The sequence below is a fragment of the Hoplias malabaricus genome, chromosome 17 (genome assembly GCF_029633855.1).
Source record: "Hoplias malabaricus isolate fHopMal1 chromosome 17, fHopMal1.hap1, whole genome shotgun sequence".
Taxonomy (NCBI): domain Eukaryota; kingdom Metazoa; phylum Chordata; class Actinopteri; order Characiformes; family Erythrinidae; genus Hoplias; species Hoplias malabaricus.
The window spans coordinates 26,663,340-26,686,909 of NC_089816.1; the positions used below are offsets into that span (position 1 = coordinate 26,663,340).

A 23,570-nucleotide genomic window follows, 5' to 3' on the forward strand; every position below is an offset into this window, starting at 1 on the left:
CACAGGAGCACATTCGACAAAGTGGGGGCAGGAACACACATTATCACACTGAAGCCTTTTCTAACCCTTTTTGGACTAGACATTTCTCAGAACAGATTTTTCTAAACTCAGCGGTATCTTTCAAGATAGGATGCCTCTCCTTTAATGCATAATGCCTTTAAAAAAAAAAAACAAAAAAAACAGATGTATGTTGTAGGAGGTCTATCTCCTTGGCTGGCTCAACTGCTTTAATTCCCAGACACCTTATAGTGATGGCTTCAATTTCCAGGGCTTTTGATAAAATCGTGCAGTCTCTCGTGTATTGGGATTGAGTACCCTGCTATGGGAGCAGTTTAATGAAGTGCCATAGTTTCACCGCCTTGTGTTTGACATAACCTCACTCACCAGGGCAATAAATGCACTGTGATAAATGTGAAGCCGGTAAACGTAAAACATACAGCTGTAATTGAGTTAATATGACTTAAAATACTAACTATTTATTATACTGGATTGTCCTGTCATACAACATCCACAGGTTAAACTGTGAACAATAGACAGTATTATTCCTTTTCACACAATGGCCCAGAGGGAATCCAAGTTGCTAGAAGACACTGTAATGTACAGATTAAAATAAATTTGTCAAATGCTGGAGATGCCCAATAAAATAAGCACCCTAGTAAATGTGGGGCAAGTTCTGTGGATCTTTCCCATTTGTAACATTTTTACTTCGTATACACAAGGTATACGCATTTGGAATACCTTGGTTCCTGAACAAGAACAAATTGATAAATTAAAGGAAATGCCTACAAAAAATGCAGTTTTCTCTGTTTGTTTACATCCAGAATCACTGCAGGTTAATGGGTGGAATGGCATGTTTGAGGGGAAGAATGACTGTTGGTCGTACATGTCTAAGTTTAACTTTTCTGTAAGTTATCCACTGTTTGAAATCCCACAGATGCTCATTTGTAACTTGAGTTGTTTAGTTTTGTAGAACTTTCAGCAATGCAGGTAGCTGTCTCCCGTGTTTGGAGACAATTCCACCTGTCCACCAAGTGATCTGAAACAGCAAAAATAAGTCAATATTACCCAGAGCAGGAATAGAGCAATATCCTCATTTCGGGTTGTGCTTTTCAACGTTTGGAGTTTTTTTTCTGTTGTCTAAAAACTGCAGAGGTCTCTGCCATAAGCAGAGAGAGCGAGAGAAAGAACCTAGTATACCAAATCAAAATAGTTTGTTGTTTTACTCATTTACAGGCACTTGGGCTTCATAAACACATTACCACAAACAGACTGGAGAGGTATGAAATGGTGAAGAAACATAATTTGAATTATGTAAAAAGTGTTTTCTTTACGTAGATGCATATCTGTCATCACACACTGAAACCAATGGCTAGTGATAAGTCAACATCAGAGTTAATCTATGCACTTGATCAACACATCACTGGCTTATAGGCTGATGGTAAAGTGATGTACAGGGTGTTGACTTCATTAATGTATAAATGTAATCAAAATCTCTTTCAGTACTTTATTTCACATAAACCATAAATAAAGGGTATGCTGGCAGTTGGGTCGTAAGGTACTAACACTGATTTCTTCTGACAGCTCAAGGAAATCACTTTCCTGCACTAAAACCAAACCAATCACTCTTCTAACACAGCTTGATATCTCTTTGTTTATTTGGTAGCTGGCAGATGACCATTATGTGAGGCCCTTTCGTGGAGGTACTACAGGATATCTTGCAGGTCACGTTATTCTAGGGAGGTTGATGACTCGGTTAGATCTCCATCAACCTCCACTCAGGCGGAGAATATGTCCTCAGCCGAGGTGCACTGTTTAGATGGTGATGGAATCGAGAGCAGGTGACAGGCCACTGACAGTCGTTTCCTGAGGAGATGCCTCTATTAGTCCCCCGTTACCCCGTTACTTGTGTTTGCATTGATACAGTACACTGTAAGAAGAGGGTAGGTACTAATGCCATTGTAAACCACGTTTGCATTTAAAGACAAATACAATGACTGCAAATAACATTTTTAACCATTTAGGTTAAACTTCTACTATTAAAGACAAGCCAATATCATTGGTACCATTGAATTAGAATTGAATGACCAGGATCAGCCAAGGTCAAGATGAACAATGGGCCAACTATTGTGTAATTTTATCACATCGTGTTGCAAATAAATGCTGGGTCAACACATGAACTGTAGCAAATGATGCAAATGTCACCACATAAATAAGCCCAAATTACTTTTTTTTATACTTTCAATGTATATACAATAGATTTTCTGATGCCAGGTTTGATTCAGCAGTAAGTTGCAACTTTTTCTAATCAAGAGAGTTATAAGCCATGGGATTTTAAAAATTACAATAAAAACTTAGGCAAAAGAAAATCAACTGTCAACAAATTAGGCTGTGAATAAATTAAGAATCATTCATACAATGTCTTGACAGGTGCACTGGATATTTGCTTAATATAACTTTCATAATTTCAGTTTGTATTAAAAGATAAATAAGTCCTTTATGTCTATGTATTTGTCAACTTAACGTTATACAGGGAATGCCATTTATAACTATAGTTAATTTTTGCAAAATGCTTTAAGAGGACAGCTGCTTGTGTTTTAATATGGTTTATCTTAGGCCGTAATTATTCTTAAACCTAACTAGTCTAACATATTTACTGATGTAGTAATCTTAATTACCTGCATTAATCCATAACTTTCCTCTGAAAATCCTCAATAATGCATTGCAATTTCATTGGAGTAGTTAGATTATGCATTATATGTTTGAAAGAAAAAAAAAATGCAACTAAGGTCTTCAGTGTATGCCCCTAAGTGATGCTGAGGGCAGTGATGGTTGCATTCATTTGGGCCTGGAGCAAATAATCCTGACAAGTGTATAAAGTGCCAGGGTGAAAAGGTTATTCACTTAGTGTGCCGGTCAGCTGTAATTTAAAACAACTAGCCCCCCGGATTTGTTCCTAAGGCCACCCCCTCCCCAAGACTTTCAAAGGCCTCCCTCAGCGAAAGTTTTCAGCAGGATATTACACACTAGAGCAGGCACCAGATTGTGTGAGATTACGACAACATCCTGGAGCAGTCTTGGTTCTGTAATATCTCCATGTTTGCAGTCATGGCCTGTCACCCTAGCTGACCAGTGGGGACGCCTGGTGGGTCGCACCCGTTCCTCAATCAACTTCAAGTGTTATTAAATAGTGACCTCCATAAAGAAAAGCGCAATGTAATGATGGCTTAAACAAACGCAATTTATCATCCTCCTCACGTTGACATTACTTTACCCTAGCACAGCCAACCAAGCAGGCACAATTCAACTGGCTCAGTGGCCATGCTCTGACCCCAAAAGGGACTTCCACTTGCCTCAGACCACCCAATGGCATTCAATACAACTACCGGCCAATGAAAAACGAATATACAGAAATGGATCAAAGGCTCAAACACTGTCCGAAATACAGCTCAACTTGCTGCTGTCATAATTATGGTACGCTTCCTTTTTTGGCAACCTTCCTACCTACTGTTTTTTCCTATAGGTCATGAAACATTATGACACATGACTGGAAAATGTGACCACTTCCAAATTAAAAGCAACAGAACAACCAAGGAATAACGGAATAGCACTGTTTGATGAAATAACTTCATTGAATGTTATAAAATTGAAGTGTATGTTTCCAAAACAAAAACAGTCCCAGTCTTGTGCCACACAGTGTCTCTGTTTAAACTGTATATTGTAAACTTTGTAAGGCTACATTCCTGAACAAACTTGGCAAGACATGTCTGTCTTGAAGTGAAAGATATCTGACAGACCCACTATCTGTCATTCTGACCTGGATTCTCAGAATACTGGACGGAAGTCAAGCATTTTCCATTGTAGCTTCAGTATAATGAAGATCATGGCTATAAAAAGTCTGCATTATTAGTTAACCAATAAATGCAGTGTATTGGTCAAACCCATCAAACAGGTCATTCAGGAAATTGTGTGCCAGCTGGATTTTTATGACTAGATTTTCTTATGTAGTATACACTCCAGGTCAATGCTAAGCTGAAGTTGGTTGACACTTCATCCATGGAGCCATGATTTTTTATATACATTATTGACTTGGCCTTTATTGATTGCAGAGAATGTATCACACAAATCATTTTGCACCAAATCAATAAAGAAATCTTGTGGAAAATTTATATTAAAAGACCTTTGTTTGCTTAAGTGAGTTTCAGACAGGGTGTATTGAGTGTTTTCCTGATTAATTGAGTTAGTGTAAATTTGACCACTGCAAGCCCATTAAAGAACGCATTCTTAAATCACACTCTGCCATTTATGATTGAAATGAGATTTTCAATGCAATGAGAGGACTGTTAAATAAATCATAAGTGCATTTTACTGAGAACAATATAGGGGACATAACTCTCATGAAGCAAGGTCTTTCCATCTTCAAGTCTAGCACTGAGCTTTACGCATTACCATGGAGCTAGTTACATGAATCCTGAAAGATTAGAAGTTTCAAGCAACTGCAGCTGACAAAGTAAAAGACAACAATGCTAGTTAAAAAATATTTTCAAATTAGTTTTCCTACCACAGCTACATTCTTGTAACTTTTAACATGCCTGAATGAAAGGAAAATGAACTACCAAAAAGCTGCAGAACATGCTAATTGCATAAAGCACTTGTCCATCTTTATTTGTTCCATCACAAAAACCAATTACACACTCTATGTACATATGGCAAAGAAAACATGATAGCATAGAATGTTAAACAACATTTAAAACTGATTTCTACTGATAAATAATTGAAATACGTAATTTATCAACTTAGCCAGGTTGTGAGGCTACTCATTTTGAAGCTAAACGGCTATTGGTCAAAACGTAATGGACGATGATATCAATTTTGAGCTCTAATCATGTAATTGATGCAAAAAGGTCACTTGGGATTGGAGGTTTTTTCTCACTCAGCCACACAGCAAAAAAACAGAAAAGGGATGTCTCACTTCAGTGGCACTGAAGGGCAGACTTCTCAAGGAGGCCACTTTTTTTATTCTATCAGTTGATCATTTCTGTTTAATTATGTGGGGTGGATTTTGGAGTAGATAACAAGCTGTTATCTCCAAGTAAGAAGGATAGAAAGGATATCAAAAGATAAAGCCCTATTCTAGATGCTTAGATTGCCAATGTTCCAAATATTTTAATGATTTTTTATCTTAAAAAACACAATGTTCTTAAAAAATAAATGTGAAAACAGTACAAAAGGATGTAGAAAATCTGCAGATGATAGCTTAGAGCCTTCATAAAAGTATATTAGTCTTTGAACTGATAAAGCTATTGATGAAATAATCAAAAGGCTGAGAGGGAGAGGCTCCACTGCACACATAATGGCCCAAGGGGATTAAAAGATCACCTGAGTCAAGAGGTGTGTTAAAGACTATGAAATGCAGAAATGATTAGGGAAGATACACAGAGTGCAATACTTGATGAGTAACTGAGAAGGTAAGGCACACAGGGTTATGACATCTTGCTTTAAAGTGAAATTATAATACATGTTTGTAGAGACTTAATAGCTGTTCTGGAAATTTGATGCATATATAAAATGTGTAAACTAAAACATAAACACTGGTGCTCCATCCAGGGTGTGTCCCCCACCTTGAACCCAGTGATTCCAGGTAGGCTCAGAACACACTGTGACCCTGAACTGGATAACCGGTTGGAGACAATGCATGAATGTATGAATTAATTAATAAAATGGACACAACATGACCAAACACTTGTGAACAACTTGGAAACCCTATTATTCTGGGCATTTGACTACATGTACAAGTTAAGATTGGATCGTAAAGGATTGTTAAGGGTGACGCTCCATCAAAGAAAACAGTCGCTCTACTCCAAATCTCAGTGCTTAGGGGCTTTATACACCTCTAGCCAATGCTTGGCATTTATCACAGTTTCATGTCCAGCTGCTAGTGTCCCACTTGCTTTCGTATTTTTAATATGTATAACCAAATCTGTATTTGCACAACAGCACAAAAACTGACTTTTGACTTCACAGACTGTGAGGCATGTCTACAAACATTTGGACATAAAATGCATCTCCTGCAACCCACCTTCCAAGCATCCTGTCATAGCTCTAGTTTTCTTTTGTTTCAGTTGGTAGACTGAGGAAAAACCTTGTTAAAATTATTTTAATTATTCTTCAATAATATGACCAAATTTTCAGTTACTCACAGGAAAATAGAGAAAATTGAAGGAAAGAGAGACAGCGAGAGAGAGCAAGAGAGAGAGAGAGAGAGATGAAAAAAAAAGGTGAAAGTTCTACAAATGCGGTATGGGAATGGGTGATCAGATGCTCCATTAAGAGCGGATTTATTCAATCAGCTAGCTCACCTCTTAATTAAAGGAACTAATTATGCTATCGAAAGACTTAGCTGGTGGCTCCAAAAGGGGGTCAGCCTGTGTGCTTTCCCCTCCTGCCTCAATGAAGGTGATGACCTTGTGATAACCTGTGTGTTCATCAGTCAAATTACTGTCCCGGTAATGGTAATGCCAAAGCACTGGAACACTGGGGCCAACTAATCTGTATTCAAATTACACCCCACCAAACAGTAAGGTGGTCTTGGTGGCTATAACTCAGCCACAGTGCACACAGGGAGGAGAGCTCGACAATGCCCAGGAACCCCTCCTGGCCAATCGGACATTATCATACATTTCCCAGGTGTGCGACAGGCCTTCTGGGGAGCGTCTGATATTGGAAAAATTAATCATAAGTTCCCTGTGCTGCCTTAATGGTCAACTTAAATTAATTAATTGCTGTGATGCAGAAGGAGACTCTGATGGGTTAGGCAGTGAAATCTGAGCTGAGGTATGGTTAAAAGCAGCCCCTCCGGACTCCTTTATAGTTAACTATCTATTAAATATATCTTATTTGTTTGCATGTTACAACTTTAAACCTGTTAATCATAGTCATCATGATTACACAATAAAATGATTCAACTGTTTTGTAGCAGACAAAACTTGAACTGGGTGAAATACTGGAATCACCTAAAGTACCAGCACTTATTTGTGAAAGGTTTGCAGCATTGGCTCGATTCCAGGTCCAATTACAAGCATTTTTATTAATAATTGTTATATGAATCCTAAAGATGCTGTTTTTATTTTACTACTGTTTTTTTTTTTAATTAACGTAGCATATATAGGCCGTTCACAATGTGCCTAATACAAATTGAAGTTTAGGCTGAAACACCACGTTTAACTCACCTTGTCTCTAGGCTGACAAAATTTCTGGAAAAGACACGTGACAAACATTAAATTGTTAAAAACATGATAAAATATAAATACATTTTTATCATAACATGTAAGGTGAACAAAACATATAAAACCTAGCAAAAATAAATATATAAATCTAAAAATAATGTTCCAGCAAACGTAGCGCTAGTAAGCAAATACTAAGCTGCAAAATTTCAAAACAACTATAATGGACTAGTTCAACGTTGGTTTAACACTGTGCTTTCTTTTAAACATAATTGTAGGCCTAAACGTACAACAGCAGCAGAGCACCTTAACGGCGAATAACAATAATAGCTCGGAACTCAAAACATTAGCTAGATAAATAAACAAAAATAAATAATAAACAAAGAGTATGAAATGTGTAAACGTCTCAGAATTAAAGCTATACGTTTTATAAAGAAGGAAACATTCTCACTTCACCCAAAAACCGCTTTTATTGAACCGCGAAGCCAGTTCAAATGTCACCAACGGACTGTTTCTGAGGAGACGGTGCACGGTGTCTTGTCGCCATCTTGTGAGTGAGTGAGGTTCAACATGTTCTTCATTTTCAGACTCTTGGGTGAACACCACGTAGAAAATGTACACTTTTCATCCACAACAGAAATAGCAGTGACTCATGACGTGAATTATCTTGATATATTGATTTTTGTTGCTTATTATAGCACCAATAAATTAATAAATATATGATTGAGGTAATAAATTCCATAGGTAGTTAGTTATCTGGCTAGTTTGATCAAAGCTATTTAGTATGTGTTGAGATTAGATGTGGCCCTATTCTTTCTTTAGGAAATTAAAAATTGTGGAGTTAGAAAGGGGTTTCTTCCACTAAATTAGGCTACTGACCTATTCCTGTCAAAAGATATATGCAATACTTATTATAAATAAGTTATTTCAATTTTATTATAGAAGCAGAAGTCAACACTGAAGTTAGAATTTCCTTTAGCATTATAAATATCTTGCTTTTTAACTCAAAGTGAAGAAATTAAAAGAGAAACCTTCCATTTGTTAGTATATAGACTTTAAATGTCTGTTTTACTTCGTAAATGTATTTTTTTTTCTTCCAAAAGCACAGCCTACCAGACTTGTGTTCTGTTTGAAATAAGTCATAAATAAAACTATCCTCTAGGACACCATTTACCTAACCTTTACACCTTGACTAAGACAGTAATACTCAATGTGTCTAACTCCACACATTGTCACTGTGTATATTTTGCCAAGTTGGCTGGGGTATTCGTGTTTACATAAGGCGCAAGGCAGGAATACACCCTGGGGGGAGCCAGTCCTTCACAGGGCAACACACACTCACACCTACAGACACTTTTGAGTCGCCAATCCACGTACCAACCTGTGCTGTTGTGAAAAATTGAAACCTAGATGTAGGTGTAAAGTCACTGAACGCGTACATTATTTTCTCTACAGGAACAAACAGTGTAAATATACCTAAAAAGGTACAACAATGTTTTTCAAGTCCAGTTGTGTTCCCTAAATATACATTACATTCTCTTCTACAGAAGGAGAATGCATATTTATAACCTTTTATTATATAACAAAATAAAATAAAAATATATAATATGTAATATATAACAGTATAATATAATGTATAAAGTCCTGGAGATTAAACGGGCTTATGAGATTAACACTTAAAAATCTACAATGAATGTAGAAGATGGTACCATTATGTTCCCTAAAAATAATACTGAATATCTACCCTTAATCAGTGACAGCATAATGTACCACAAAAAGTGACAGTTTTTCTGAGAGTGTAGATAAACTACAGAACACAAACGCATTTAATATGCCCTACAGTTTGTAAACATTTTATATTAGTTAACATATCTGGGAACAACATACAAAAATAGCTACACATTTAGCAAAATAGTCCTTTGAAATAAAGGCCCTGGTTTCACATTCTTGCTCCAAAAGGCATTTTTATAGAAAAGAGAAACCTACAGAAAAAAAATAAAATAAAAAGGTATGTACCTCAGACTACAAGTAGAGCCAACTGGGGCACTTATGCAAGACATTATGTAAGAACAATTGTTCACTTTGTCTAACATATGATATTTGGTACATTCAAATGGTCAGTCTGAGTCATATTATTACTGAAATGTTCTCTCAGTGTCCTTAAATGAACTATTACAGGAATTTCCATTTAATATAAATGTCAGGAGAGGTTAAATTCTGTCCTACATTCTTGATCACAGTGCTGGCTGGATGACATGACACTAATCCACATGGCACCAAATGACTCAGGTCAGTGTTTTAGGACTCAGATTTAGAGAAACACTGCAAGCCAGGAAGTTTCCACCTAGAGCCACTGTGGATGCGTAGGTCCAGCCACTCCTGCTGGGCCACAGCCAAGTAGGACTCAGGAGGAGCTGTGGAGACAAGTTCTGGGGTCACAGAGCCTTCCGCTTTGGTCAAAGCCTGGTGACATGCTGGCTGAATGTCCATAGTCTCCAAATTATTGAGGCTGCCAGCAGCCTGATCCACCACCTGGTCACGTTTTGGACCTGATAAAGCAATATATGCAGGTTTACAACATAATACATTAGTTGTTGTCACAATAAAATATGGTCTAAAAAATGTATTAAAGTTTTAAATCAGGAGGCATTTAAACGCACATTTTTTTCCTCTAGCCCCAAATGTGGTCAATCAGCATACACATGACATTCAAAGTTTGTTAATGTAACTAATATTCAATGAAACCTTGTAATTTGCATCATTCAAACTCCATGTCATGAAATCATTACAAAGTTTCTGGCTTAATTCAGTTTCTGACCTAAGGAAGTGACAAATAACATCAACTCTCTAAAAAGTATACAGTATGTTTGTACGTTTTTTATGAGACAAAGCATGTCATAGTAGATCAACTACAGTCTGGCGAATGGAACAATTTTCTCCAACTTAAAGAAAATAAAAGCTCAGAGACTGTTGCCAAAACAATGGATTAATTAATGTGTAATCAGAACTTGTCTTTTGCATCAACTTACAGCAACGTCTGAAAGGATCCCATCCTCGAGAGAGAACATACGGTTTGGACATAGGCTGCTGCAGCAGGCACACAATAGCGCTGTCTACTTGGTGAAAAACACGAAGAGAGAGGAGTCTGTTGTGCAGCTCTTCTGAGAGGCTGTACTGTTCTGAACGAATCAAGTCCCGAATCAGGTCAAAATCCTGCTTCAGTTGCAGAGCTCCCTGGATGCTGTTACAAAAAGTTCCCATAACTTACTGTATATATGGGTCATTCCATGCCAGGTCACTTTAATAATTACTGTAAATATTGAAACTATTAACCAGGTGCAGAAGATGAAGACAAATGTCCCATGAGCAATACATTGCTCGTACAGAACGCTGAACTGGTGTTAAGTTAACATTAAGTCTTAATATTTCTGCTGCTGTACCTGAACATTACTGTCACAAGATAACTTCTGGCCTCATGTTACTTCCATCAGCGTCAACACAGGAAGTCTAAAACACTAAAGACAGTGGAGAACTTTCTGTAACAATACAAAGAATATATCCACCAACCTGAACTTGATTTTCTGTTTAAGGATGTGTTCCATCCAGGCCTCCATAAAGGCAGTCATGGCTTCAGCCAGGGCTGGAATGCGAGCTTCATCTGGGAGAGGCTGCACTCCTTCTAACACCTGGCCAATCACACTTTGAGCTGCACAGGCTGCATACTCACTTGGGCTGCTGGGTAATTCTTAAAGAGGGCACAAATTTGGGTTCTTACATGCAGGAGGCAAAAGTACTGATTTAAAAAAATACACACCCAGTTCCAGTTCCAGTGAACTATCTGCTGACCTGCTTTGTAGTTGACTCTCCAATGTTTTGCAGATGGCATTGTTTGCTCAAATATCTCCACAGACATTTTCTTGCAATCCATTGAAAAGATCCTTAGGACAAGCTCAGAGAAAGCCTGTGACACAAAAACATCCTGTTTCATTACCCCAAATAAACCACTACTACTTTATATTTCTCAATTAATTTACCAAAGGAATGGAAGACAGCTTATTGAATGACAAATTAACTCCCTGCATGTCATACTCACATGGAATTTAGTGGCAAAGTAAAAGCAAGTGGGGGGGAGAGAGAATAATTCTTGCAGCAAAAATTGCAACCTTACTTGTAGATGTGAGACAGCCTGAGTTAAATGGAGTCCATGCTGCACAATGAGATGATGTTCAGCACCTGCGCTGATAACTTCCAGCTGCTTGGCAAAGCTCTCCACTGTTCCCCTGAGAACCTGTAGAAAAGTAATGAAATAACTTGCATATCAGTGTTGTAAATATAAACAGCAATATAAACAAGGTAATTCAAACATATTTCATGTGAATTGGCCCTTTAAATTAGCATTCAAAGGAATAATGTTTTGGATGTTATTTTGTTTCTTGTGACTCTTCACTAAAATTAGAGCAGTCCTAGTTTTATGCATAAAAAAGACTAAACAAAATTCTTTTGTACCTTAAGATCTCCTTGTGTGACCAACAGGAACTTATTAAGAGACCAAGAAGCCAGAAACTGGTAGGCCTTACTCATAACCCAGAATGTAGAGGATTGGACAGTGGTTACTGCCCTCCTCAACAATCCTAAATTATACAGACTGATGTTTCTGGTTTCCTTCTCCCCTATAATGAGAAAATTAAACAAAATGAATTGTGTCAACAAGGCCTCCAACAATGATTGAGTAAGTGTGTCCTCCAGAAAACTATTTAAATTTGAATCATTAAAACATGCCAAAAATTCAGAATAAGAGCATGGACATTTTGGGAATATTATAGAAATGAGTTTGGGACCTGTTTGTGGCTTTTGGCTTTGCAGTAGCTGAAGCACAGAGAGCAATGGAGGGAATAGTTGGAGTGTGAGATCCATTGTTGTGGTCCTCACATCAGAGTTTTCCAGCACAGGTCTAGGTAAACACTTATCATTTACCCCCAAACCTAGTGACGCACACATCACTGGAACACACAAATACAAATTCAACACTTGTAACTCTAAACCAATGAATAAATTTAGATAAGCACACAAAGATACAGGCCAAGAAATGCTTATGGCAATATATGAATCAGTTCAGTACTCAGATTTCACACGATGATGTTTCTTAAGATAAGAACATAGTGGTATACACTGAGCTCTATCAATTGTTGAATGGCAAACTCCAACAAAATATGATACCTCTCAGAGTTTACATATTTTACATACAAAATATATGAATGCAATACAAATTAAACTGATGTAATGTAAATGTAACGGTATTAGCCAATCACAGTTTTCCTTTTCAAAAAGTCACTCACTTTCATCCCAACGCATGAAGGCAGCAGTAGATAAAATATGGGAGCAGAATTTATTCAAGTTCTCTTTGCATTCTGCAGGTATGAGTTCTGAAAAGAGGAATGAAAAAACCAAAAGTCTCAGTACTTATGCTGTTCATTACTAAAGCATAAATAAACCATTCTGTAACAATTTTTTGAAATTTTAGAGCCCTAATGTATTTAAGATTAAAACAAAATCATAAACTTATTATGAATAAATTATAAAAATGCAGTATGTTAATACTCAACCAACTATATAAATACAATTCTATGTAATAAAACCTATTTATTGCTACAGCTTTTTATAATTACATAGTTTCTTTAGCATCTTTTGTCTTACCTTCCTCAGAAGCATGTTTTAGCCATCTGACTAAGAGAAACATCATCTGGTAATTCCACTGGTTCACAGAACCCAAACAAGCATTGTGAGACTGATGATAAAATTTACTGATAACCATTCGATCAAATTCCCTCCACAGCATGTTCCTATATTGAGAGAAAAGCTCAACACAGGCATCAGAATTGCTCAGGTCCATCCACTGAATAGCCTTATGTCTACTGGAGGCCAGTTTGTGTTTGTTTACAAGTCTTTCCTCTCCTTCATTAGCTCCCATAGAACCCTCTGCAGTGTCCATCCTGTCTAATGGAGGTCTTTTCGAAATGTGTGGAGCTAAGAGTTCTGTTGTGGATACCAAGACTTGAAAGAGAATTTCTAGATTTTCTTTATCATGTCGAACAAACATAGAAAAGGGCACATTAGAAGACCAGAAATTGTGGAGTGGTTTTTTGGAGGGCTTTTCCAGGATGGTGTTAGGTACATTTTCCACTGTAGCCAAGGCTGGACTAAATGATGAAGGTTGAAGAGGATGAGGGGGACTCAAGTGTGTCCATTCTGTGCCGGAATGCCCTGCAAGAGAAATGAGGTCAGTTTGCTGACAGGTCCAGTTGTAAAGCTGTTCTGCTGCTATCTGCGCTCGCAGCTGGGCCAGAATTGTCATTAGTTGGACCACTGGGAATTGGGCAGGCCTGGCACTTTTGCTGGGTAAGCATGACCACATCTGAGACCAGTCAGCGTGGAATAAAGTCTGTGAGCTCCAGGATGCAGCTCTTTGCTGGGACCTCCTGTATGCCACAATATGGTTATAGAGTTCCACAGCAGCCAACAAGTCCTCTAAGGCATCTCTGGATATATGTCCAAGCTGGGCAGCAGCAAGAGCTACAAGGGCTGTGTGAATACAAAGCTCCATCATTAGCAATGCTTGCAGTCCCAACAACCAAAGGGCTTTCCGCATAGACATCAGCATTTTGGTGCAACTGAAAAGAACAGGTCGCAAGTACGGGTCTGAGCGTGCTCTGGCACACATAAGGTCCCAGTGGTTCACATGAAGCTGCAGCTCCTCACACATAGCTCGGAGGCCAAGGTTCCAGGTAGAGTTGGACTGCTCTGAGGCTTGACCTCTGGTGGACAACAAGCGTGCACTCTGCAGGACATCACTCAGTCGTGTCACAAAGCAGTTGGCCACACGACACCGGCGGCCATATTCATGAAGAAAGAGGAGCTGAGCCCGTTGTTCTAAAAGCTGATGAAGCTGTACATAATGCTGGCTGAAAGCTGCTGCCTGAGGATGATGGTAAAACTCTGGTTCCTCTGAAGCTGAAAGCCCTGTTATGCATCCTCGTAAGCAGCCTCCCAAACCACGTAGTAAATGGCACTGAGAACTGAGGCTCAACAAATTTTGCTCAAGGCGCAGGATACGCATAGAAGAGCGTGAAGTGAGATTTTGGCAAGCAACAAAGTTATCTTCGTTTTCATAGTCCCAGCCACCACCATCACTCTTCTGTCGCAGAAGCCATTTAAGGCTGGGGTTGAAGCGTATCCTAAATAGAGCCTCTGCTTTCTGAATGGACTTGGTAAATGGACACTGGTATCGAAACCCTGAGGAAACATAAAAATGTCTTTATGAATATGAACTCCTGCATGACTTATTTATGCACCTACAAGTACAAGGACACCCAAAGACTATCATCATGGGCCTTGTTTATACAACTTGGATTTAATTCTAAATTACATTAAGCATAATTCCATTTTCTAAAGTTCTCATCATTTGTCTATGACTACTTTTTATAATGACACATTAAGAATCATGCTCCTAAATGTCTGTAGCAGACTCTGTAACTTGTATTTACCAGAATTTTCACAAAGGATAATTTAAAATTCAGATCTGTTCATTAAAATGTTTTCTAAATTAGGCCACATATATAAAAAGTGGGGATTTTAAAATAAATTCCACATCCTAACTAACTGGCTAAAATTGGCTAAACTGGCTAAAATAAACTCTTCAAACACAACAAAAGAAAAGTTGCATAAGCCAAGAGACAAAGAGCAAAGCTATTTAAAAACAAATTAACATTTTGTTTAAGCTGCAGTCCAAACACTGACCCCTTCCTTTAAATCAAACACACACACAAGAAATACATCCTAATCGAACCTCAACCAAAGCATACCATCATACTTGTCCCTTAAGAGATACTCCTCTTGAAGTATTTCTGGACAGACACCTGGCTTTCTCTGTGGTAAAAATATTAAAGTTATATCAATCAAAAGAAAATACACTGCAGCAAAATTACTATCACACTGGAAACTCTGAAATAATCTATATTTTAGAGCATATTTTAGTTCTAATTATTCATTTTATAAAACAATTCCCAAATCTTAATACTTAAAATAATTTCTTGTAAACATCTGAAATTATGGGTGGTACCTGTTCATCATCAGGACATGAAGGCTCTGAATTCTCAACCACAGGAGACTGCTCTGCTCTATCTGTGTGGGTGAAAAAATCATAAAAGCATGCTAAATCAAATTAAGTTATATATAAATGAACACACACAGTAGCAAGCAGCCAACCACGGCACCCGGAAGGCATTCTAGGGCTTAGATGCTTTACTCAAGGGAGCTTAAGCAGTGCATTTTCCTCCTGGTGTGGGAACTGAGATGGTGACATTTTGGTCCCATGGTCACTTCTTTAAACATTAGGCCATGGCTGCCCTCAACAACACAAGCTTGTTGACTGTGATCCTTGCCTCAAGTCACTGTCAGCGAGGAGTTTGGTGTGTTCTCCTGGTGTTTGTGTGGCTTTCCTCCCACAGTCTTAAAACACATATGTATGTCCACAGGTGAGTCTGGGAGAGGATGGGTGTAAGATTGTGCACATCTAGCTAGGTGAGTGTGTGAATCCCTGCAATTGATTGGAGCCCTGTGCAGGGTGTGTTCCTGCCATATGTCCAGTGACTGTGAGTAGGCTCTGGACGACCAAGACCCTTCATTTGTGAATGACCTAATGAATAAAATTCATCATGAGAACACACTGTATTCACAGTGCCTCTGTAACTGCTTAACAAATCTCACCAATAGTAGGGTGACCAGACGTCCTCTTTTACCCGGACATGTCCTCTTTTTTAGACTTAAAAAATGTCCGGGTGGAATTTCACAAACGTCCGGGATTTTGTTTTTCTAGAGCTTACATAGAACTTCGAGAAGCGTTTCGTTCACAAACTATTCCCGCCCTCCCCTACTCCGTTTGGTTCGCTTGAGTGAGAAGGGGGCGTGGTGAAGTAGCCTAAAATCTTCTGATTGGACGGTCTGACTGTAGAGCTACCGTTATTGGTCGATAACCTTCTCTGTAAACATTTAATTGGTCAGTCTGCACGTCAGTAGTCCTTGTTTACGTCAGGCAAAGCTCATGTACCCACCCTCATCTCGAGCAGCTTAAACGTAAATGTGAGTTCTCGGATGAATTAAAAAAGAAATTTTGCGTAGCAAATAAAGATGTAAAGGACCTAAAAGCACACAGCTAAGCATACAACGGCAGCCCCGAGACGTGACCTCTTTTTCACCATCTCAGATCTGGTCACCCTAACCAATAGTGTTGAACCTGCTTAAAACTAAGTAAGACCCACTAAAATTAAATTAAGTCTCTACAACTCATCCAAAAAGTGAAAAACCTGCATTCTGAGGGACTGCTTGTCCACTTGCGTTTGGCTCGGTCCCATTTTGTCCCTCCTGAGTGCTGCCAGACGTCTGAGCCATGAGTCCGTTAAATCAGCTCTCTCATTCTCCTGCAATGATACACAGAAAGAACAGAAACTTCTCTTATAGCTCCATGTAGAGCAGTTATCTTCAGTTATGGCCATTTAGTGGACACATTTTCAGTGTTTAAATGTTTTAAACATTTTCTATAACGTTACTATACTTGTAATATCAAGCATACAATACGTCTATGTGTAGTGCCTGGTAAGTCACTGGATGTATACCATATTTATATGTTTTCCTCGTTTTAGATATGTGTCTAGGATATAAATAATTGTTCATTAAAGTTACTTATGCTAACTCACCAGCTCAGCTAACCGTTACCGTTAAGCAGCCATTTCACCATGAGTCCTTCTTGCTCTTATACCCAAATAAAATATTAACTACAAATAAAACAACATAGCTAGCTCACATCCACCCAAATCGGTGCATGTTGTCGTTTCAGTGTCCAGGTAACAGTTACTGTAGCTAGCAGGGTTAGCTCGAAGCTTTATCAGATCTATTCCATGAACCTGCAGCAGCTAATCACCACAGTCCGTCCCGTTACAACCGTCCACATGGGGAAAAAACCCGGACCATTAACACAGCGATCGACATTTAAACTGAATACTTGTTTTTTAACGAGAACTATGATTATCCCTGTAAGCGCTACCGCTCTAATCCATCACCCCACACTGAGAGGCAGAAAACACGGACTAAAATTAGCTGAGCTTGCGTCCTGAATCTCAGACTCGGAGAAACCAATGAGACTGCAGAGCTGCTCAGACACAGAGCTCCAGCACGGGATTGGATCAGCAAGACATCACAGGACTGAGCTTGTTCAACATAAAAGTTCAGTCATTCTGCATTTTAACAATTTTTATTAAAATAGGGTGTGTGTTATTTCTACAAACAAGGAAGAATAATTAACCCTTTTTCTAAAAGAATGTATATTCAGATCAATAGATTTGGACAATTATTATTATATACTGCAATGTAAAATGTTTAAATAACAATATTAAGATTGTGCTCTCCCCGTCGGTTTCCTCGCACAGTCCAAAAAGCACAGGTTGGTAGGTGGCTTGGCGACTCAAATGTGTCCGTATAGGTGAGTGTGTGTTGCCCTGTGAAGGACTGGCACCCCCTCAAGTCTACCTGGAATCAATGGGCACAAGGCAGGAATACACCCTGGAGGGGGCGCCAGTCCTTCACAGGGCAACACAGACAGTGTGTGTCACCCTGTGAATGACCAGCGCCCCCTCAAGGACATGTTCATGCTTTCTGCACATACAGACGATGAACGAATAAATAAAAAGCACTGGTTGGCTTTATTTCTCAGTTTAACAAAACACCATGCAAATTGTAATTAGAATACTTGTACATATGATACTGACCATCAAATACATTTTATTTAGTGGAATTTAGTCTTCCTATAACCTATTGTTCATTCATTCATTATCTATAAGCGCTTATCCAGTTCAGGGTCGCTGTGGGTCCAGAGCCTACCTGGAATCATTGGGCGCAAGGCGGGAATACACCCTGGAGGGGGCGCCAGTCCCCTCACACACACACTCACACCTACGGACACTTTTGAGTCGGCAATCCGCCTACCAACGTGTGGACTGTGGGAGGAAACTGGAGCACCTGGAGGAAACCCACGCAGGCACAGAGAGAACACATCACACTCCTCAGTCACCCGGAGAGGGAATCGAACCCACTACCTCCAGGTCCTGAAGCTGTGTGACTGCAACACTACCTGCTGCGCCACCCCTACCACATCTTATAAAGCCCTATTTAGGATCCTTGTTTAGAGTTAGGTCAAATTAAAGCAATTGTTGAAACATTGCTCCATGAGGATTAGATATCTAAAATTAAATAAAAATGCTGCATCAACTTATGCTGAAATGTAAGGATGTTCATTTTATACAGGGTTTCCTTTGGGAGTGATCTTGAATTGGACACAGGTAATAAAAACAACTTGATATTTCCAGTTTTATTTATTTATTTATCTCAAAATGGTCCTAATAAAACTCCTGAGAGATTATTGAACAGAAAACAGCCTGTACACAAGATAAAAGCAGATGCAACGCATTTAAAAATTATTACACAATACTAATTACACATTGAACAAACTGATACCAATAAACTTGAATGAGGTGGAAAAAAACAAAAACAAAACCTGCAGTTTTTTTCTGATTAATAAAAAAAAATGTTTCTTGAAATTACCCACATTTATTTACAGAGAAAACAACAAAATAAAAAACCCAAACAGTGCATTACAACAGACAGTTCTCTCTTTTACCACTGAAGCATCAATGAGAGCTCAAGCCATTTCAGTTTCATCCATCTTCATCATTTTGCTGGGGGTTCCTGTGCAGGAGTCCTAAAACCACGTGATATAAGCAATGAATGTTACATCCAAAATATATCCTCTAAATCCAAAAATTAAGATGTGTCAATTTACAACAGAAAACTCATTATGATATTGTTTGTGTTTTAATGTGATACATTTTAAAGGGAATATTACTATCAAAATAATGTCATGTATTCTAGTATGTTGCTTTCAAGCAAGTCACCTGAGGCAATGATGAAGCATTGGTCGATTTTGGATACTGTGGTTCAGCTTCGGCATCTACTGAGCACTCAAAATCCAAATCCAAATCCATGATCTCACCAAGGTCAAGCTCCTCTCTGAAGAACAGAAAATAGAACAGATATTGAGATTAAAATTGATATCGGCAGTGACAAACCCCAATCACAGCTCTTTCTGGTGTTGGGCGATGAGTGCAAATCAATATCATGATTAATTGTACATTTTACCACGATTAATGAATGATTATTTTGTTGTATTTTTGCCCCTCACAGTTCAGTGACGAGGCTTGTACTGTTAATATTCTCCAGTATTAAATACAGGATACAACACATTTGTCTCATTTTCATGTTATGGTAATGAATGTGGGCAAATATAAAGTATGAATTGTTCACTGTATTTACTTAATGAAATTACCCAAGAATGACTATAAAAATCCTGTTTTAAAAATCTAAAGACTTTTAGGAAGACTATGTAGTACTTTAAAATTTTTGGGACAGTGTCGTAACACTCCCAGGAGCAAAAATACTATATATTTTATTTATTCTTTTTTAAACTTAAAATTCCTCTAAAGTATATAAAGGCCATTTTAAAATGTCTCTGAAAATTATTATTCATATACCCGAAATACAAATGTGTTAAATATAAAGCCAAAATAATATCCCCCACATAAACAATTAGAAAAATACATACACTGCTTGCAAATCACTGCCCTCTTGAGTAGGGGGGTCCCATTCATGAAGTTTGACTTTCCATAGTTTTATTTGCTGATCCCAAGAGCGACGGCTATATTTCTTAAATTTGTTGGGCGTTCTAGGATGGATTCCTGGCTGTCTTGTGTGCCTAGAATAAGACGATTTAACATATAACAAACAATTTTGTCCTCAATGCCAACAATACAACATTCAGAATCACAATCTACATTTTCTCTGCTGTGACAACATACAGTGCCATATGAAAGTTGGCCAAGTCTTTAGAAGTCTTCTGTATCTCTGAATAAATATAACCCAAATCATTGTCAGATTTACTCCCAAGTACAAAAGTGGATAACAAGAACATAATTTACATATCAGAAAACAAATTATACTTTTTTGTTGTTTATTGAGGAATAAGATTCTAATCTTGGGATTTTCAAGTGCTATCTCAAGTCAGATAAGTGAAATTACAAACTAAACTTTTACAATTTTTAACCACTTCAAGAGATCCAGTCATCAGTGAATGTTCACTCAAACAGTGCAAACAACATGTTTCACTCACTTGGGCACTTCCTTCATGTATCTGTCATAAGCGAGTGTGTTCTTTCCATAGTTGATCTGCTTTTGTCTCCGCATTAACACTGTCTCATCAGTCTCAATTTCCCCAGATGCAGGAGAGTCCCGGGAATCTCTGGAGTCTGAACTGCAGCCAGAATAGGAAAGATTACTACTGAGGGACAAAGGTAAATGTTACAAGAAAAATACATCAAGTCAATACGACAACAAACCTTCCAGATGATGCTTTTCTCTCACGTTGAACAAACTCTCCAGCCAGTATCCTTCGTCTATAACTGAAAGAGATTTTTTTTTCATTAATATCTGAAAGAAATGCATCAGTTTTGTATGGCACAGGAACAAATACGGTTAAAGTCTAAAGATCAAGAGAGGCAACTGACCGCTGTATGTCACGTCGGACATTGGTGCGCATTTCATCAGCTTCCACCTCATCTCCCCAGTCTCTTATTCTTGAAACAGGTCCTTCACTCTCTGGTGTGGTAAAACTAGACAAGGGGAACAAATACGCTCACCGTTATTGTGTTTTGTTTAATGCATATTTTACCAGTGAGGTGGGAGCTACTTCTTTTGAAGGTCCAGAAAAAAAATCTTGCTTTAATACATCAATCAATTTTCTTTATTTGAAGGAATATTCCAGCTGACTCTCTTGACACAGCAGCTTCAGGCACAGCATTAAAACACAGCAAATTCTATGTGAAGATGATGGAAATTAAATACAGATAGAGTGAAGAGAGATGCTTTACCTCTCAGGCCTGGGTGACTTGTGTCCTCTGTTGTCTGTGTTATTTGACTGAGTTTGTTTATGAGGCCCCCTCACGCTTCCATCTGCAGCACGCTTCCTGCAATGGGACCACCGTGTAGACCCTTTGTTCCTAACAGGGACAAAGAAACAAAGGGTTAAAAAGACACAGTGGAATAAGATGACAACAAGATGAAATCACTGCTTAAATACCACTACAAATATAATTACAGTCATGACAAACCCAGAACTGTGTTGAAAATTAATAATAAAAAAATATAAGTCATAAAAACGGACAAATATCTTAAAATCAGCTTTAAACAACGAAGCAAATTACTGCTTCGTCTGCGTGGTGGATTCTCGAGCTTGTTACAAGAAGAAAACAGCTTTCGGCGCCAAAGTGAGAAGACTGCAGAACTCCCTTCCCTCCCATTGGGGTTGTTCATGGTTCTATTAGAAGTACTATCAGATAACAGTGCTCTACAATATAGCAATACTCCTGAGCATGAACATGCAAAAAATTGTGATTCAAAAATGGCTAAAGATCAGTGATCCGTTGGATAAACGTGCTTGAAATTAAAACAAGGAGAACTAAATACATTATGTATTTCCTATAGTCGTCAGGAAAATAACTTGATATTAGTCTTGTTAATTCGCGACTCTGACGCTTAAGTTGATTTCCTATTCGCTTTTTTGTAGTTAGCTATTTATCTAGTGTTGTTATTTATTCTACTTTGTAGTTCCACTGTAAACCGAGTATAAGTTTCATTCTGACTGCGCGGCACTTCCAACAATAGAAGACCGGGGAAAAGAGACGAACAAGAAACTACAGACCCTTACAGCTGTTTTAACGTTTGAATATTAACTACATTATAATAGTAATTGTATTATAATACTAGTAGTGAAGAAAGCGAAAACCAAGAGTATTTTACATCTGAAATAAAGCACTGTGTTAACGTACTTTGTTAGACATGACACCAAACCTAAAAAACCTATATTAAACGCATGCAACACAAAGAAATACAGTACATTATGCTAGTAAGTTAAAGCCGAAGGAGCGTTTGTAGTGTATTTTCTCTGCTATGAGCCGGCAGAGTTAAGTGAATTTCGCGGGAGAAGCATTAGCCGCCCTCGTTAGCTCACGGAATGGCGCGTAAACAGACACATACAAAACTGGAGTTTTAATCAATGAAACAAACAGAATAACCTCCATAACACGATACCAATTCTCACCTGTTTTCGTCAGTCCTGCAGTCCTCGTCCCGCCGGTATTTCTGTGAGTATGACATTGTTTTTGGAGTTGTTTTACCTGTACTCTGAGACGAACCTCCGTTATGTTCAATAAACCGCGCCACCGTCCCGCGGTAGTCCGCTCAACACCAGCAACACAACGGAGAATGAACTCCGCCAAAATAAAAGTCCCCACTCTACACGTCACAGGTGCCAGCCTCTAGCCTCAAACGTAGTGAACTATGCATGACACGGCGTACCGCCTCCTTCATCTATAGTGCATTTAACGACATTAAATTTTACTAAAAATGTTAGAAAAAAAAATCAAACATGACTAAATTAATTAATTAAAAATGACCCAACTACACTACTTACACTTCAGGGTAATACCAGCAGATCTATTAATATGCTATAATAAGTCCCTATCTCTCAGCCCCCCCTCCAACCCTGCAGCTACAAAGCCCCGCCTTCATGAGAAAAGACTGTTCCAAAGCAAATAAGAGCTTTATCTTCAAAAGTGAGGCACTTTATGTGTGTCTAAACATGAGTTAGCCTTTGCTCACTGTTATTTACAGTTTTAAACAACTGGAGTACCTGTAAAGTTTGTTTATTTACAGCTGAACATATCAGTGTTGAGGTAGTCTTCTGTTTAAAGAAAACATTACGAATAACGATGTGGGGGGACACTGCGTTCAACCAAAGATGTTCACAAATATGTTCGAAGATATTAGTAAAGTGTTGGAGCTATCAGTAATGTGTACATAAGTAGCTTCCTGCGCATGCGCAGTCCAAATCTGGTAGCGGTGTAAATCTGGTATGTCGCAGGCACCCCCTAACCCCAACCTCACTTCATGGTAAACGCTTGCTTACTGGGTATACCCCTCCCGCATGCTGGTCTTTGGCCTGCAGGGATACGTGGGATTGTTCACTTAGGTTTATGATGTAAGAAAATGTAGAAATTCACCTTTTGGTGCATTATATAATCTATTTAAAAAAATCACATCACACAGACAAGGTAAAAATAATACTAAAAGAGATCTCAAATTCAACCACAAAATGTACATATAAAACCTTAAAAATCGGTTTAGGCCTTACCA

The 23,570-nt window shown here is 38.3% G+C and overlaps 2 protein-coding genes across 2 annotated transcripts; both read right to left on the bottom strand.

Moving 5' to 3' along the window:
* Positions 1-8,843: 8,843 nt before the first annotated feature.
* Positions 8,844-17,382, bottom strand: ccdc142 (coiled-coil domain containing 142). The gene is made up of 13 exons (XM_066648479.1): positions 16,970-17,382; positions 16,580-16,693; positions 15,337-15,398; positions 15,080-15,143; positions 12,915-14,510; positions 12,557-12,643; positions 12,059-12,220; positions 11,727-11,890; positions 11,389-11,508; positions 11,067-11,181; positions 10,788-10,965; positions 10,250-10,461; positions 8,844-9,769 (listed from the first exon to the last, which is right to left on the bottom strand). The coding sequence occupies exons 2-13, from the start codon at positions 16,662-16,664 to the stop codon at positions 9,519-9,521; spliced, it is 3,096 nt and encodes a 1,031-aa protein (XP_066504576.1). The 5' UTR covers positions 16,665-16,693; positions 16,970-17,382; the 3' UTR covers positions 8,844-9,518.
* Positions 17,383-18,662: 1,280 nt separating this feature from the next.
* On the bottom strand, positions 18,663-22,674 carry slbp (stem-loop histone mRNA binding protein). The gene is made up of 8 exons (XM_066649749.1): positions 22,477-22,674; positions 21,248-21,376; positions 20,885-20,989; positions 20,717-20,779; positions 20,491-20,631; positions 19,927-20,076; positions 19,220-19,334; positions 18,663-19,026 (listed from the first exon to the last, which is right to left on the bottom strand). The coding sequence occupies exons 1-8, from the start codon at positions 22,530-22,532 to the stop codon at positions 18,967-18,969; spliced, it is 819 nt and encodes a 272-aa protein (XP_066505846.1). The 5' UTR covers positions 22,533-22,674; the 3' UTR covers positions 18,663-18,966.
* Positions 22,675-23,570: the final 896 nt, after the last annotated feature.

What these genes read in the sequence shown, in the direction of transcription:
- ccdc142 (XM_066648479.1), bottom strand. Translation starts at nt 16,664, where the DNA reads ATGGCTCAGACGTCTGGCAGCACTCAGGAGGGACAAAATGGGACCGAG. An exon ending in GAGAGTCAACTACAAAGCAG is followed by an intron (nt 10,966 to 11,066) that starts GTCAGCAGATAG and finishes GCCCTCTTTAAG; the next exon opens with AATTACCCAGCAGCCCAAGT. An exon ending in GGATCCTTTCAGACGTTGCT is followed by an intron (nt 9,770 to 10,249) that starts GTAAGTTGATGC and finishes TTGCTTTATCAG; the next exon opens with GTCCAAAACGTGACCAGGTG.
- slbp (XM_066649749.1), bottom strand. Translation starts at nt 22,532, where the DNA reads ATGTCATACTCACAGAAATACCGGCGGGACGAGGACTGCAGGACTGAC. An exon ending in AGAAAAGCATCATCTGGAAG is followed by an intron (nt 20,632 to 20,716) that starts GTTTGTTGTCGT and finishes TTCTGGCTGCAG; the next exon opens with TTCAGACTCCAGAGATTCCC. An exon ending in GGCAGTGATTTGCAAGCAGT is followed by an intron (nt 19,335 to 19,926) that starts GTATGTATTTTT and finishes TCTGTTCTTCAG; the next exon opens with AGAGGAGCTTGACCTTGGTG.